The sequence below is a fragment of the Leptinotarsa decemlineata genome, unplaced genomic scaffold (assembly GCF_025532065.1).
Source record: "Leptinotarsa decemlineata unplaced genomic scaffold, Ldec_3_MD MMD2_tig00004307_RagTag_RagTag, whole genome shotgun sequence".
NCBI lineage: Eukaryota > Metazoa > Arthropoda > Insecta > Coleoptera > Chrysomelidae > Leptinotarsa > Leptinotarsa decemlineata.
The window spans coordinates 11522924-11538132 of NW_027412606.1; the positions used below are offsets into that span (position 1 = coordinate 11522924).

Below are 15209 nucleotides of genomic sequence, written 5' to 3' on the forward strand. Positions count from 1 at the left end.
CTAATGCAGAGTGCAACAGACTGTTGGTTGACACTAGAAGTCACAGCATCCTGGAAATGACCTCTGACTTATGCCTCCAACTGTCAACTATGAACTGCCTTATAAAGTACTGTTCCCGAGTAGAGAGGACTGGATCCTACGGAAGAAGTTGTTGGTTCACAGATGGATCAAAAACACCTTCCGGTTTTTGTGCAGCTGTTTTTAGTCGCAGACCCAGGACAGAGATATCAACCTGCCTAGGACTCTATGCGACTGTATTTCAAGCGGAAATTTACGCTATTTAATTGTGCGCGGATATAAATATTCTCGGACGGTCAAGCGGCGTTGGAAGCTCTTGGCACCTACTGAGCAACGTCCAAATTGGTAGAAAATTGCCAAAATCGACCCTCCTCGATAGAAAGACTTAACAGATTGTCTCTAGTCTGGATTTCTGGACATACTGGCCTGGAAGGCAATGACGCTGCTGCCTCCCTTACAAAGGAGGGCTTCTGCAAGCAAAGTGGCAACATTGTAAAACTAATTTAAGGCAATTAAGACGCAGGTGTCTAGCAGAGGTATCTAGGATTTAAATAAGGACAATATTGTATGTAAATGAAAAAGTGATGAATGCAGTAATAATTAAATACTTCACGGGATCAAAAGATGAATCTCTCAATATTTATTAATCCGGTTGGATTCTGAAAAAGTACAATTTTTATACAAATGGCATTTCTTTAATGCCGCCCCTTTTATTTTTTGAACGGGTCAATTTAAAAAATTGAAATTTGGGATAATGAAATTAATGCTTGAATACTTTATTTTGAAGTGAAATTGACAGATGAAACTTTCAAGATGGCGACTGGACGACATCTGAGAAAAAAAATTAAACGGAAAGGGGGGTCTTGTAAACATCATTTTGAAGCTCCTGACGAATACTTCACAATCCTAGAATATGAAGTCAATATCGTCAACTATTACGAAATGGCGGAACATTTGATAATTGCCAGAATACATTGGCATTTAACTACACAATATGAGGTAATAATCTTGAGGTCAGTTCAGAATATGTTCGAAATGGTTGGCTTTCACTTCTTGACATATGAATAACCTATCCGATATATCACGCCGAAAATTTTCGAATACAGTAACGTCAATATCTCTAGACAAATTTATTATTTTCTGCCGTATATCCAATATTGAAGCAGGTTCAGTTTCGTACACCTTTTGCTTCAAATAGACCCATAAAAAAAGTCTAAATGTGTCAAATGTGGCGAGGGGGCTGGCCATTCTGTATGACCTTGACGGCCAATCCAACAACCGGGAAAAATAGTATCCAAATAGTTTGTTACTTGTCTGGAGTAATGTGGTGGTGCTCCATCTTGTTGGAATACAATATCCATATCGAATTCATTAGGATTTACTTCGACGACTTCAGTGATGATAGGGTCAACAGTAGTTTTCGCCATATCCAAATACATTTCCCCTGTTAAATTTTAATCAATAAAAAGAGGTCCTACAATATGGTTTACCAATACTCCTGCTCAATCGTTAATTTTTCTGGATATTGGGTATGTGTTTCCTGGAAAATGTGAATAACGGCAATTTTGTCTGTGAACATTGCCGATTGAAAAAATGTACATTCGTCACTAAAACAAATATTATGGAGATAGGTAGGATGTCTTGCAATGGTTTCCGTCATGATTCAGCAGAATTCTGTTCTTAGATCAGGATCATCTTCAGTTAATTGGTGTACCATTTTAATTTTTTATGGATGATACCTATTCCTCTTCAAAAGTCTCCACACAGTAGAAAGAGACACATCACAATCATTCACGACGGAATAAGTAGACTGTTCAGGATTTACTACCATCACACCAATATTTGCACTTGCTGTTCTTCCGGAATGGACGGATGACCTGGGGGCTTTTTGTTATGTACACTACCGATAGTTGTGAATTTGGATACAAGTTCCCTCAAATATTTTCTACAGATAGGACGATTCAGAAAACGTTCATTGAAAATCCTTTCGGTCTCGTGGAAGTTACGCGTCGCACTGTAAATAAAAATCGCTTCAATTTCTTCTTCCACTGGACGAGAATTGACTATTTTAGAGATTGTTGATGTGATACCTTTCTACTTGTAAAATCGAAAACTAAATGAAAATATTCTAAGTGAACAATGATGTTCATTGTTGTACTGGGATTTTTTGTCGTTTTAATGAACAAAAAATAACTTATCAAACCTTATTGGATTGTTGGTATTGCCATATGGCAGATAAAAAGAGATGTTTCTAGAAATATCGATATTAATGTGTTTGTCTTTAGGAAATTATTAAATGTTCCGCCATTTTGTAGTAGGTGAAGATATTGACTTCATGTTCTAGGGTTGTGAAATATTCGTCAGGAGCTTCAAAATGATGTGACACAAGAACCCCCTCTCCATTTAATTTTTTCTCCAGATGGCGCCCAGTCGCCAACTTGAAAATTTCATTTGTCAATTTCACTTCAAAATAAAGTATTCATACATTAATTTCATTATCACAGATTTCAAATTTTTGAGTTGACCCGTTCAAAAAATAAAAGGTGAGGGGACATTAAAGAAATGCACTGTATATTTTGAATTTAAAATTACGTAGTATTCTTGACATCCTTCATTGATATGAAGTTATAGACAAGTTATAAGTCATGTACTTGAATTATTTTATGGAACATGCGTTTCGTGACGTTTGCACGTTTTAATGAAGTAACTGTCATAGTGAGTGTTTATTTATATAAACAATAGAGAGCTATTTTAATATATTACCTTGATCATTGATTGGTTTGGCATCGTCGATAATAAGTACATCGTATAAAAGCTATAATATGAACCTCTTATGTATTAGTTCTCATAGTGATCGACTTATGGCGCATTCTAGTTCCTTAAAAATTAGGCGTCCTCAATGGGATATCAATCCAACTAATATTAGAGGCTATTTCGAAGATGAATTCCCGGAAATATCTGTTGGAAAGGAAGTTAGTGCTAGAGAGAAACGAAAACAGTTGAAAATCAGTGACAGTTCATGTTTTGTTTTGGATAAATATGAAACAGTAACACATAAAATCAAAACGGATTCAAGAAAAAATAAACATCTCATAAAAGAAATTAAAAAATTAAAATCTAACATGTACGAGGATCTTGAAGATTTTCTACCGGAAATGAAAAAACAGACAGAAAAAAAAAGTTTGACGTCGCAGAAATCCTTGAGAGGAAAATCTGCAAAACAAATCGAAAACCAGCTTCTTTTAGAGAGCAAGAAAGCTATTTCAGAAGGAACTGCGGAAGACTTTGAAAGCCATCAAACGCATAGCGGCATTTGGAAACATTCGCAAGTAATGGGTGACAGAATTCAAGTTCAACTAGAAGACAGTTTCATTCAACCTCTTGATAATTTGATTGTTGACCTGAAAAAATTCGACAGGAAGTCAGCGACATATTTCATGGATACAAGGTGAAAACATAGTTTTGAGTACTGCACTTGCAAAGTGTGTATATAAATTTGTGAATGCCAAATGAAGGAAGTGTTGTGCAACAGGAATTTCAGAATCTATTTATATTAATGGGTTGCGTTTAAATTAGCTTTTGGCAATGATATCTATGCCAATTTTACAATGTACTTGCAGCAATCTGTGGGCGTTAGTTAGCTAATCAGCAAAACAATTCGACATCCATAAAGATATTGCTGATGCACATTTTCTTCTAATAATTCATTTAAAAAATTATTTTGAAAATATAAGGAATTCACTATTCTCGGTTGAATGAAAATATCTCAGTGTTTTAATATTTTTTCCTAGACGCTAACTTTCTTGTTCATTTCTTGTCTCGTTCTAGATTTCTAATTATTTATTCCACCTCTCATAAAATACAAATCGGAATTTTGAACCCTTTCATCATTTATCATCAAATGAGGTACATTCTATAGGCTTTGTTTCACAAAAACTTCAAAATGAAACGCCGACCTTCACCATTTACCTAAATAGGTACTATACACAAAATAGTAATGTCATATATAATAAATATTTTTTGTGTATAACACTACAAATTACTAGATTATATGCTGATTTGGACAACTTTCCTGTTGAAGACGTCATCAATAGAATTGACAGAAAACAAAAAACTAATCTAATTAATCCAAAATTAATAATAGCTCCGGTTTCATTCAATTAGCTGATAGATTGTGAAGATGTGGCAATTATCTTTGGAGGATATTACCTAACACATTAGAGTGAAAAACAATGTTTCATGTTATTTCTTGACTTTTCGTATTCTCAAAGAAATTCCTCTACGTATATTTCCCAACTTGATTGAAACAATAGTCAGAAATTCTCCAAACGCTACATTCAGTATCTAGGTGGGCATGCTCATTTGGTGGACTGAAATGAGCCAATTTTATCTTTCGTTTTGACATATCATTGGAATTTCATAAATGATTTCTCTGATCTTTCTCATCGGTCATAACTGTTAAATTATTTTGAATGAACTATAAACATTATTATATTCATTATATGATACAAGATGGCACATGGCATTGCACCTTATATTATTTGGTTGTTTCAAAAGTTGTGTCCGTTTCAATGTTATGTGTTTGCCTCTTTTCAGCTTATGACTATACTTCAAATGACCATTATATTGTTTTTTTTTCTTGGAGTCATCGGCATTGACTACATTGGTCATTAGCCTCGTGTCCTGGGTAGGCAATAGTAATAACTTCCCGAGCCACCTAGGGAGCATCATGACTATTCGCAGTCCGTCAGCTATGTAATCTTGCAGAATCATCCCAACCTCAACTAGATAAATTCTATCTGGTCGAGGTTGGGATCGAACTCACCACCTTCGTTAGTCGGGCGCATTACCACTGCGCCAATTCGCCAATTCACAATGATATTGTTAATGAACTCACTGTTCGACGTTGGTTTGCAAAATTTCGTTCCGGAGATTTCAGCCTCGGAAATGAGCACCGACAGTTATCCAGAATGAGGATTTGAGGACACTAATGGAGACTGACCGATCACAAACGATGCGTGGGTGACGGAAACCTGGGTGTCAGCTCTCATGCGGTTTTTCATGGTTTAAAACGTATTGGAATGGTCAATAAGCTCGAAAAGTGGATGCCCAACGATTTGAACGATCGACAGACATTGTGACGTGTCGAAGCATGTTCCTTTTTTGCTTTTGCGCAACTAAAACCACCCTTTTTTTTGATCAGATCATCACGTGTAATGAAAAGTGGATCCTCTACGACAGATTTTCTCAAACGTATTGTTCCGCGTAACCGTACATGTCGAAGGATTTGTGGTAAAATTTGGGGTTCAGGTCCCAAACAAATCCATTGGATTTATGTGATGACTGTCAGACCAAGACTGGATCCACCGAGAGGAGGAAATATTAAGAGCAGATTGTTGTGTGTTCACAGATGGATCAAAAATACCTTCCGGTTCTGGTCCAGGTGTTTTTAGTCGCAGACCCAGGACCGAGATATCTACCTGCCTAGGAACTTATGTGACTGTGTTTCAAGCGGAAATTTACGCTACTGAATTGTGTACGGAGAGATGGGATAAATCCAAAATCATACACAAGTCAATAAAAATATTCTCGGACAGTCAAGTGGCGTTGAAAGCTCTTGGCTCCTACCGAGCAAAGTCTGAATTGGTAGCAAATTGCCAAAAACGACTCTCCTTGATAGGAAGACTTAACAGATTGTCTCTGGTCTGGATTCCTGGCCATACTGACCTGGAAGGCAGTGAAGTTGCTGACTCCCTTGCAAAGGAGGGTGCTGCAAGCAGTTTCATTGGACCAGAACCTGTCATTGGTTTAGGCTTTGTCAAACAAACATTGAACACCTGGATGGCAAGAAGATTTATGGACTTCTGGCAGAATCTTCCAGGGTTGGCTCACCCCAAAGCGTTTATTCAACCTTTGAAGCTTGATACCAAACAGATATATAAAATATTTAGGTATAACAATTGACGATACTATGAAATGGAATATACATATACAAAATGTAATTAAAACATTAACGCCTATGCTATATAAAATAAAATTTCTGAACCGATACTTAGACTTATCTGTGATAAAGATTGTATATTACTCTCTGGTTGAATCTAGACTAAATTACGGAATATTGGGATGGGGTGGAGCCGCAAACTGTCATTTGTCCAAACTTGAGACTCTACAAAAAAGATTCCTAAAAATAATATTTAAAAGAAACATGTTGTATCCTACAAACCTTCTTTATCAAGAGGCTAAAATATTTGATATTAGTCAGTTGTACTACATACAGTTAGTGTATTTTCAATATAAACATAAACGTCACGATTATATAGACCACGTACATAACACTAGAAATAAAGTAAAAAAATTGATCAAAACAGAACTGACACTCAAAACAATTGGTCATCGAAGTCATTTGCATTCAGCTAGTCGAGCCTATAATATACTCTCGGAGTCCATTCGACAGGCAGAACATTTTAAAAAATTTAAAAAATTAATTAAAAAATTCGTTTTGGACGAACGACATCAAATTAATTTGTTACTAAGAGCCTGACATCCTAGTAACATAGTATGTTGTTTTTTTTTTGTATTGGCAAATCCTGTTGTTTGCAATGGTTTGTAGTTCTTTTTGTTTATTATTATTTTTATTAACTACTACTTACAAAAGTTTTATTTACTGTCTAGATTATTTCTTCTGTATTTCTTTTTTGTTTGTTGCTATAGTTTATTTCATAAAAAAAGTATATTTTTCAATCGAAAATTTTGGCAGTTTCATCGCATACAAGCTCTGCTTTCGCGATGTTCTGTGTTGGTGTTTATTTGTATTTATTTGTATATTATATATAATATAATCGATGTAAATTAGCATGTGAACAATTGACAAATAAACATATTATTATTATTATAGTTATTGGGCTTCAGTTCTGATGAACTACGATGTCTAATAGGCCTTCTTACAGGTCACTGTCATTTGAATCATCATATGCAGAGACTCGGACTATTGGAAGACAGTGTGTGTCGCCTCTGTTTGGAAAATGACGAAACAGCTGAGCATACACTTTGTGCCTGCCCCGCTAGGGACCGAATCAGGTTTTTGGAGTTTGGCAGAGCCGTACTCTTACCATCTGACCTGAAAGACCACTCACCATACAAACTTATCAGCTTCGTTATGAAGCTGGGTTTATTTGGTCGAGTGTGAATAGATGTGAGTTACAATAAACCCTTGCGGGCTGTGGTGGAGGGTTGAATAGACTCACTCACTTTAAACCTAACCTAACCTTACCCCTATTAGACTTTCCAGACCATAGCGAACCCTTCAAAAACTGGCTATTGATAAGCATTTCATTAAAAAATAATACAAAAAAGCAATTAATACATCTGTTTAGCATTAGATAGAACAAATGAAGTGTTTTATTGCCTCGGGGTCTCAAGTTCGATTTCCAGGTTCGGCAAAGTATTGGGTATTTTTCGGTTTTTCGTGGTTTTCAGTGGTAATACGGAGTCTGGAACTGTGCCCGGTGTTTAGCAATAGTCTCTCTCCCTATTGTGTGGGATTAATAACATAACTGGCAAAAAGTGGGTGTTACATTTAATGTGTCACTTCTGCCTAGCATCCTGGCCCTTCGGGGAATAAGAGGCCCACTGTCACTTTTAATTTCATGATTTCATTGCGTTATTATCGAGTACTTTCGAATATGTCACACATTGTATTGAGATTCTTCTTTGCACATAAATCCAATCTTCAAATAGTTTTCGTCATATTTTTTTTGTTCGCAAAAATATTGTTTGAAATCGAACTTTCGTCTTAAGTAGACCCAATAGGACTCGACGTAGTTTATATATTTTGTGAACTGGTTGACAAAGATTGATTTTCGGGACAATTTCTGCGTAATGAACCCGTTTATGACGCAATGGCGTGTCCAAAATGGTACGCGTACCCCACTTTGAGAAACCCTTTTCTACAACAACATGAGACGTTCAGACCAGTGGTTGGATCACCCAGACACTTTCCAAAGGTGAACACCCATCAATAAAAGACCCTGGTTACTGTATGTTAGTCGTCGGTTGGTGTGATTCACTTTAACTTTCTGCAACCGGGACAAACCGGCACGAAATGTACCAAAAATTGTGACATTAACAGCCGGTCCTGGTCAATAGAAGAAGTGCGATCCTGCTTCACGACAACGCACCGTTCGAAAATTAAACGAATCGAGCTTCGAAGTGATGCCATGAGAACAACACCAACCGTGGCAATGGAATAAATTACGAGTCTGACTGCTCTGGACCTGTACGTTAAGGAGGTTACGTTAATGGCCATGTTACGATTGCGCACGGTTGGTGTAAACCTCGAAGTAGAAATGGGCCAATTGAGGCTGAGCCTATGGCGAGAAGCGCTTACTGCGCAACCTCTGCTGCAGGCAACCAGTGATGCAATTGAACCCAGGTTTGTGTTTAATAAACTCTACAAAATACAAATAAAACAAAACACAGAGTCAGATGCTACAAATGCAATACGCATATATACATACGGCTTAAAAACCAAAGAAGGCTCAGGATGTTTAGTGTACTCAGGATGTTAAGCCTAAGGATTAAGTGGGGAATGGGAAAAAATACCAGCGTGGTCCAATCGCCACAAAAGAAATAACCAGGAAAGAAATTTCTGGCAAAAACATAACAATCTGCACTAACAGCAGACAAGCCCTATTAGCCTTGAACAGACAACGTGTTACCTCAGGGCTAGTACTAGAGTACCACCAAGATTTAGCCAAAGCCTCGGTAGATAATAACATTATCATGAGGTGGGTTGAAGGGCACTACAGGAGTAAAGGTAAACGCATTGCCGACTCTTTAGCCAAGCGAGCGGCTGGACTAAGAATTTTAGGACCCAGTAGCACCTACGGCCTGATGACTACGACAATTGCGGAACCAGTCAAATGTTACACCCATGCTCAACCCCTAAAGAGATGGGATGCAATCTTGCCAGGATCACTCTGGGCGACCCTGAGGAGCTGGCACCAAAGAAATATCTGGCGATGACCAGTAGGATTTCTGACTCGCCACTGTCAACTAAGGAAACACCTCCATAATATGGGGCTAGTGGACACACCTTTATGCAGGATGTGTAAACAGGAAGATGTGGATTGTCAGGCATGTCCTATGCGATTACCCGTAGTCCCTTCTCGGGAGGATGTACAATGGGTCACATGTGGCCTGAGTGCTGTAGGCTTACACTCACCCTCCCTACTTTACAGATACAGATGAGCGTCGAAGTTCTGTCTCACTCACTATACTTCTCAGACTTTTCGATAACCGACTACCATATTTTCAAGCCCTTTGATAATTTTCTTACTGGTGGAACCTTCACCAATCAGGACCAGACAGAAACGGCCTTCGTCGACTCTATCGATTCCCGAGCACATACTTTTTATGCTGATGGAATTAATCGACTTGTGTTACGTTGGTAAAATTACACTGATAAAAATGACACTTATTTCGATTGAATTGAATTAGTAATCACTAGATATTACAGTTTAAAGTGGACTCATGCAAACGGAAGAAACTTTTGAGACAATCCAGTATATAATAGCATTGACTTCTTTCCGTAATTATACGAGTACCATATAACTTTAATATATTTTTATTCCAGTAAAGCCACCAGTATTGAAATTGAACAGCTCAATGCCCGTGTTGTTGAAGCCGAAACTAGGCTCAAAACTGAAGTTACTCGCATCAAGAAGAAATTGCAAATCCAAATCACTGAACTTGAAATGTCACTGGACAGTGCTAACAAGATCAATATTGACCTTCAGAAAACCATCAAGAAACAATCCTTCCAGCTCACCGAAATCCAAGCTCACTATGACGACGTTCAACGACAACTCCATGTCACATTGGACCAACTCGCTGTGGCCCAAAGAAGAGTCCAAGCTCTCACTGCTGAAACCGAAGAAATCAGGAGCAATTACGAATCTGTAAGTTCGAACTTTACCTCTCCATTCATTTCGTACATAGAATTCAATGAAGATTTTTCTATAAAGAAGTGTGTGTCTTCATTGTTCATATTACTGTTTCATGAACCACAGTATAAAACTTTTCGAAGTTTCGATAATCAATAAATTTCAATGTCTTTAGGCTCTCCGTGGAAAGAGACAAGCTGAACAAATGTACGAGGAAGCCGGAACTCGCATCAACGAACTTACGACAATCAATGTTAATCTTTCCTCATCTAAGAGTAAGATTGAACAAGAACTTTCCGTTGTGGTTGCTGACTACGATGAAATCACTAAGGAACTTCGTATTTCCGATGAACGTTACCAACGTGTACAGGTGAGTTCTGATTTTTTTTCAGTCAGTGAAATCAACGAGGCATTGCAAAAATTTTGATTCCCAGATTGTATGCCTGTTTCAGAATATATTTTTGATAATGTAATTACGAATTCCCCTTCTCGAGCTCCCAGTTAGAGCATGAACATTGAAATTTCCTAGAATTATTCTCAAAAATGAAAAATCAACAATTTTTTATAAATAACCCAGCTTTTTTTCGATTCATGAAATTATATAGTTTTTTCATTCATTGGAATTATAATTACAGCTTCTCAAAACAATCATTCATTTTGCTGAATTATGTTGAGATGAAATATATCAATTTTTACTGAGATATAAACAACATATACCATATGAGTCAAATAAATGCTAATAATAATCCCACAGAAATCTAAACGTTTGAGAGTTGGGGAATACCTTTTTCCATGTGGTTCCTAGTATATTAAAAAAAAAGACACTTTTACCACTTTTTTCGGTACTTTCACCCCCTGAAGTTCAAATATATAATATTTTTTTTATGAGAGATATCACGAGATAGCAGCTTGTTTTTCCCCTTTTAGGTATGCGGATAGTTTTAAAGATTTGTCCTTATCTATAATTTTACTCCTTTCTGCCCTTTTTTGCATTTTCTCAGCAATTTTTGACTCCTAGTTCTCTTAAATCATTTCTTTTTTCACCTTTCTCTATTGAACACATCGTCTTAGCTCTATAAGTGATTACGGGCCTTATTTCTGTTTTTTACATTCTTGACTATGAAGAATATCCTTTTTATTGATGATTTTCGGTTATTAATTTCGGCTACGAAAAAAAAAATTATCATTCATTATTTTGATATTTCAATGAACAAAATCAGTCTAATTTGGAATTCTAAAAGACAGTTTTCTTGGACTGGTGTCAAAGGAAATATGATATGTCGAAGTTAATTCACATTTACAAAATTAAACTGTTCTAACAGACCCAGTTGTTGGGGAATTTTTATTTTTTAATGAAAGGTGCTGAACAGAATGAAAGTAATTAGTATCCTTAAGACATTAGTGGACCTATCAGAATATAGAAAAATTATTTTGATATTTCAATGAACAAAATCAGTCTAATTTGGAATTCTAAAAGACAGTTTTCTTGGACTGGTGTCAAAGGAAATATGATATGTCGAAGTTAATTCACATTTACAAAATTAAAAACTGTTCTAACATCACCCAGTAGTTGGAGAATTTTTATTTTCAAATGAAAGGTGAATTTCACTAGTTCGGACTTCCATTGTTTACTATATAAAATGATTTGAAATCCCTGAAACAACTAAAAAAGAAGAATTGAAAATGAGTAGCTGAAAATAACAATTATATTAACCAAAATAAACCTGAAATGAAATAATAGTGAAATAAAATACAAGTAAAAATAGAACAATTGAATAAATAAAAATGAAGAAATGAAAACAGAAAGAAAATAAAAAAGTGGAGAGATTCCAAGTCAGAGTGCTGAACAGAACGAAAGTAATTAGTATCCTTAAGACATTAGAGAACCTTTCAGAATATAGAAAGATTATTTTTCTATCTTGGATATGAATTGTGGTCATAGTTTCCATTTGTTATGATTTTTTCTTTACTTCAGGGAATTATAAGCATTCATAAAAAAGATTTGCCGGTAGCAAATGTAAATTTGTCAAAATTGTCACAGTTGCCTGTCGGTGTTACTGGGTTTTTAATCTTGTACAATCTGAAAAATAAATAAATCTGAATCAGAAATATGCTTAATTGTATTTTGTTCGATTGATATACTATTTATTTTGTATAAATCAATAGCAGTAGTAAGTAAGTGAGTAACTAAGAATAATTCCGGAAACATGTTATTCATGGCAAAACCCAAAAGGGATAAATGGAAAAAAATTGGTCATATATTGATTAGAATGTGTTGACTATTCAGCAGCTTATACAGGCTAGACAGGCAGAAATTTTAATATGAGGCACCGTGAGAATGCGTTATTGAAAGCAGCTATATCTGGACATCTACAAAAAACAAACCACACAATAAATAAGGAAATCATGAAAATTTTCCATATGTGCAATAAGAAAAGGAAATTGAATTTATTGGAAGCATTGGAAATGAATGAATTGTATGAAAATTCCAATTTCAAAACCCTAAATGACCGACTAGAACCATGCAGTTCTCCCCTTTTGAATTTGTGAATTTTGTCATCTATTTGGAGCAATCCACAAGTAGTGTTTTTGGATCAATAGTCAGTAATTTTGATATGTTATAGAAGTTGAATTATTGTTTTTTGGTATCTTGAATAAGGTATTGATAATACAGGTACCTGAAGGACATTGTATTTTTAAGGATTTGTTTGTCAGAATGCGTTAATTTATGGGAAAGAAAGTCTTTGGCTTTCTACTACTCCATCTTGATACAAAAAACAAGGATGAGGGAATCTTCCACGGAAAGGAAGGAAGTAATCAATTTTAAAATAACTAACTCTATACATGGATGTGTAGATCATGCAAAGAAGTAACTTTCAGACACAAACTGAAAGAAAGTCCTCCTGAAACAGCTACTTTCATATAAACATAGAATTACACGAAAGAAAAAATTCTTTCGAAACAAATACTTCTATATGAACACTGAATTATACAGAAGATACTTTTCTCTACTCAGTTTGTATTTCAAACATTCGTTGTGAAATAAAAATCAGATATCATTCACATGAGTTCTACTTTAAATGAATGGTAATAAATTGCACTTACATGGAACACTGTCACCCTTACTGGTATACACCGATGTTTCGCCTTAAGACACTTGCCACAAGGCTCTTCAGTACCAAATTGGATAACATTATAGAAAATACATACAGTTCATTCACGAATTACGATTAATTTATTAATTTTTAAGGAGTGATTAATTTTTGGGAAAGAAAAAAAAATATATAACCCCTTCAATTCAAATAAGATTCCTCTTGGCTGGGATTAAATCAAATAGGTGAATGAATGACATTATGATGTCATCGATGACATAAGCAGATTAAGCTTATTCCGTGACATTAAAAATCGTAATTCGTGAATGAACTGTATGTATTTTCTATGTTATCCAATTTGGTACTGAAGAGCCTTGTGGCAAGTGTCTTAAGGCGAAACATCGGTGTATACCAGTAAGGGTAACAGTGTTCCATGTAAGTGCAATTTACCATTCATTTAAAGTAGAACTCATGTGAATGATATCTGATTTTTATTCCACAACGAATGTTTGAAATACAAACTGAGTAGAAAAAAGTATCTTCTGTATAATTCAGTGTTCATATAGAAGTATTTGTTTCAAAAGAATTGTTTCTTACGTGTAATTCAATGTTTAGATGAAAGTAGCTGTTCCAGGAGGACTTTCTTTCAGTTTGTGTCTGAAAGTTACTTCTTTGCATGATCTACACATCCATGTATAGAGTTAGTTATTTTAAAATTGATTACTTCCTTCCTTTCCGTGGAAGATTCCCTCATCCTTGTTTTTTGTATCGAGATGGAGTAGTAGAAAGCCAAAAACTTTCTTTCCCAAAAATTAATCACTCCAAAAAATATAACCCCTTCAATGCGTTAATTTACTTGAGAATGGAACAAAAAAAAGTCTTAGTAGAAATTAGGCAGAAATTATTTTCAGTACCCTATATATGAGAGTAATAACTTAAAAATTGAAAAGTTCACCGCCTGATATAAACCTTTGACGAACGTGATTAGTCATTATCTTGAAATTATGAATTTTGACTATGAAATAAGATAAATTAATATAAGAAATAATTTATATACTTAGCTTTTCTTTGCAAATCGCTAAAGTTGGGAAAAACAGCCTTTTTTCCGTTCCCAAAACCCATATTTTTTTTGTTAATTTGAAAATTAAAATACTTACATTTCAATCAAAACTACCACAGTATTTACAAAAATGTATAAATTACACTCGTTCGCTAGTGACAAATAGACTGTGATTTTATAACTCAAATTATCGTATTTTGATAACTGATGATATTTATTTTTTCTTGCAAATCCAGTCTAATTGTATACGACTATTGATTTACGATGTACCATGTCCACAGGCTGAGTTGAAACACACAGTGGAAATCCTCCATGAAGAACAAGAAAGAGTTGTGAAGATTGAAGCTATCAAGAAGAGTTTGGAAATTGAGGTGAAGAACTTGTCCGTCCGTCTTGAAGAAGTCGAAGCAAATGCCATCGTCGGTGGTAAACGAATCATCAGCAAACTGGAATCTCGTATTCGTGACATCGAATCAGAATTAGATGAAGAGAAGAGACGTCATGCTGAAACCATAAAGATTTTGAGGAAGAAGGAACGCACTGTTAAGGAAGTAATGATTCAGTGTGAGGAAGACCAGAAGAACATTGCTTTATTGCAAGAATCATTGGACAAGGCAAACCAGAAGATCACATTGTTCAAGAGACAATTACAAGAAGTGGTAAGTTATTTATTATTGTCTATTTAAAATTATCATCTTTTTTATATTGTATTCTTTGTGGTATTATTGATTATGAAATATAATGAATATTTAAAAACGAATTAAAGTATAAAAAAGTCGGAAAGTCTACGATGAAGTGAAATTATGACTTTCATGCTTTCCTACAATAATTGTTACTAATAACTTCGGGACTCGAGTGACTACATCGACGCTCCACTGCGATACCTTCGTCTGAGACAAGATCTGTTTATATTACATAGAATTATTAAGTGAGTAATGAAGAAAAATACCAATGTGGTCCAAACAGAACTGGCTGGTATCTCAATCGCCACAAAAGAAATTTCTAGCAAAGACACTGACAGCAGACAAGTCCTATTAGCCTTGAACAGACAACGTGATACTTCAGGGCTAGTACTAGAGGGCCACCAAGATTTAT

At 35.4% G+C, this 15209-nt stretch overlaps 1 protein-coding gene across 2 annotated transcripts in view; it reads left to right on the top strand.

Annotated features, from left to right (window-relative positions):
• Positions 1-15209, top strand: part of Prm (Paramyosin) — a 50116-nt gene that overhangs the window by 32763 nt on the left and 2144 nt on the right. For both annotated transcript variants that reach the window (XM_023165536.2, XM_023165534.2), the window contains 3 exons: positions 9653-9977; positions 10138-10332; positions 14396-14773. In XM_023165536.2, coding sequence (XP_023021304.1) covers positions 9653-9977; positions 10138-10332; positions 14396-14773 — 898 coding nt within the window. The remainder of the gene's footprint in view (positions 1-9652; positions 9978-10137; positions 10333-14395; positions 14774-15209) is intronic.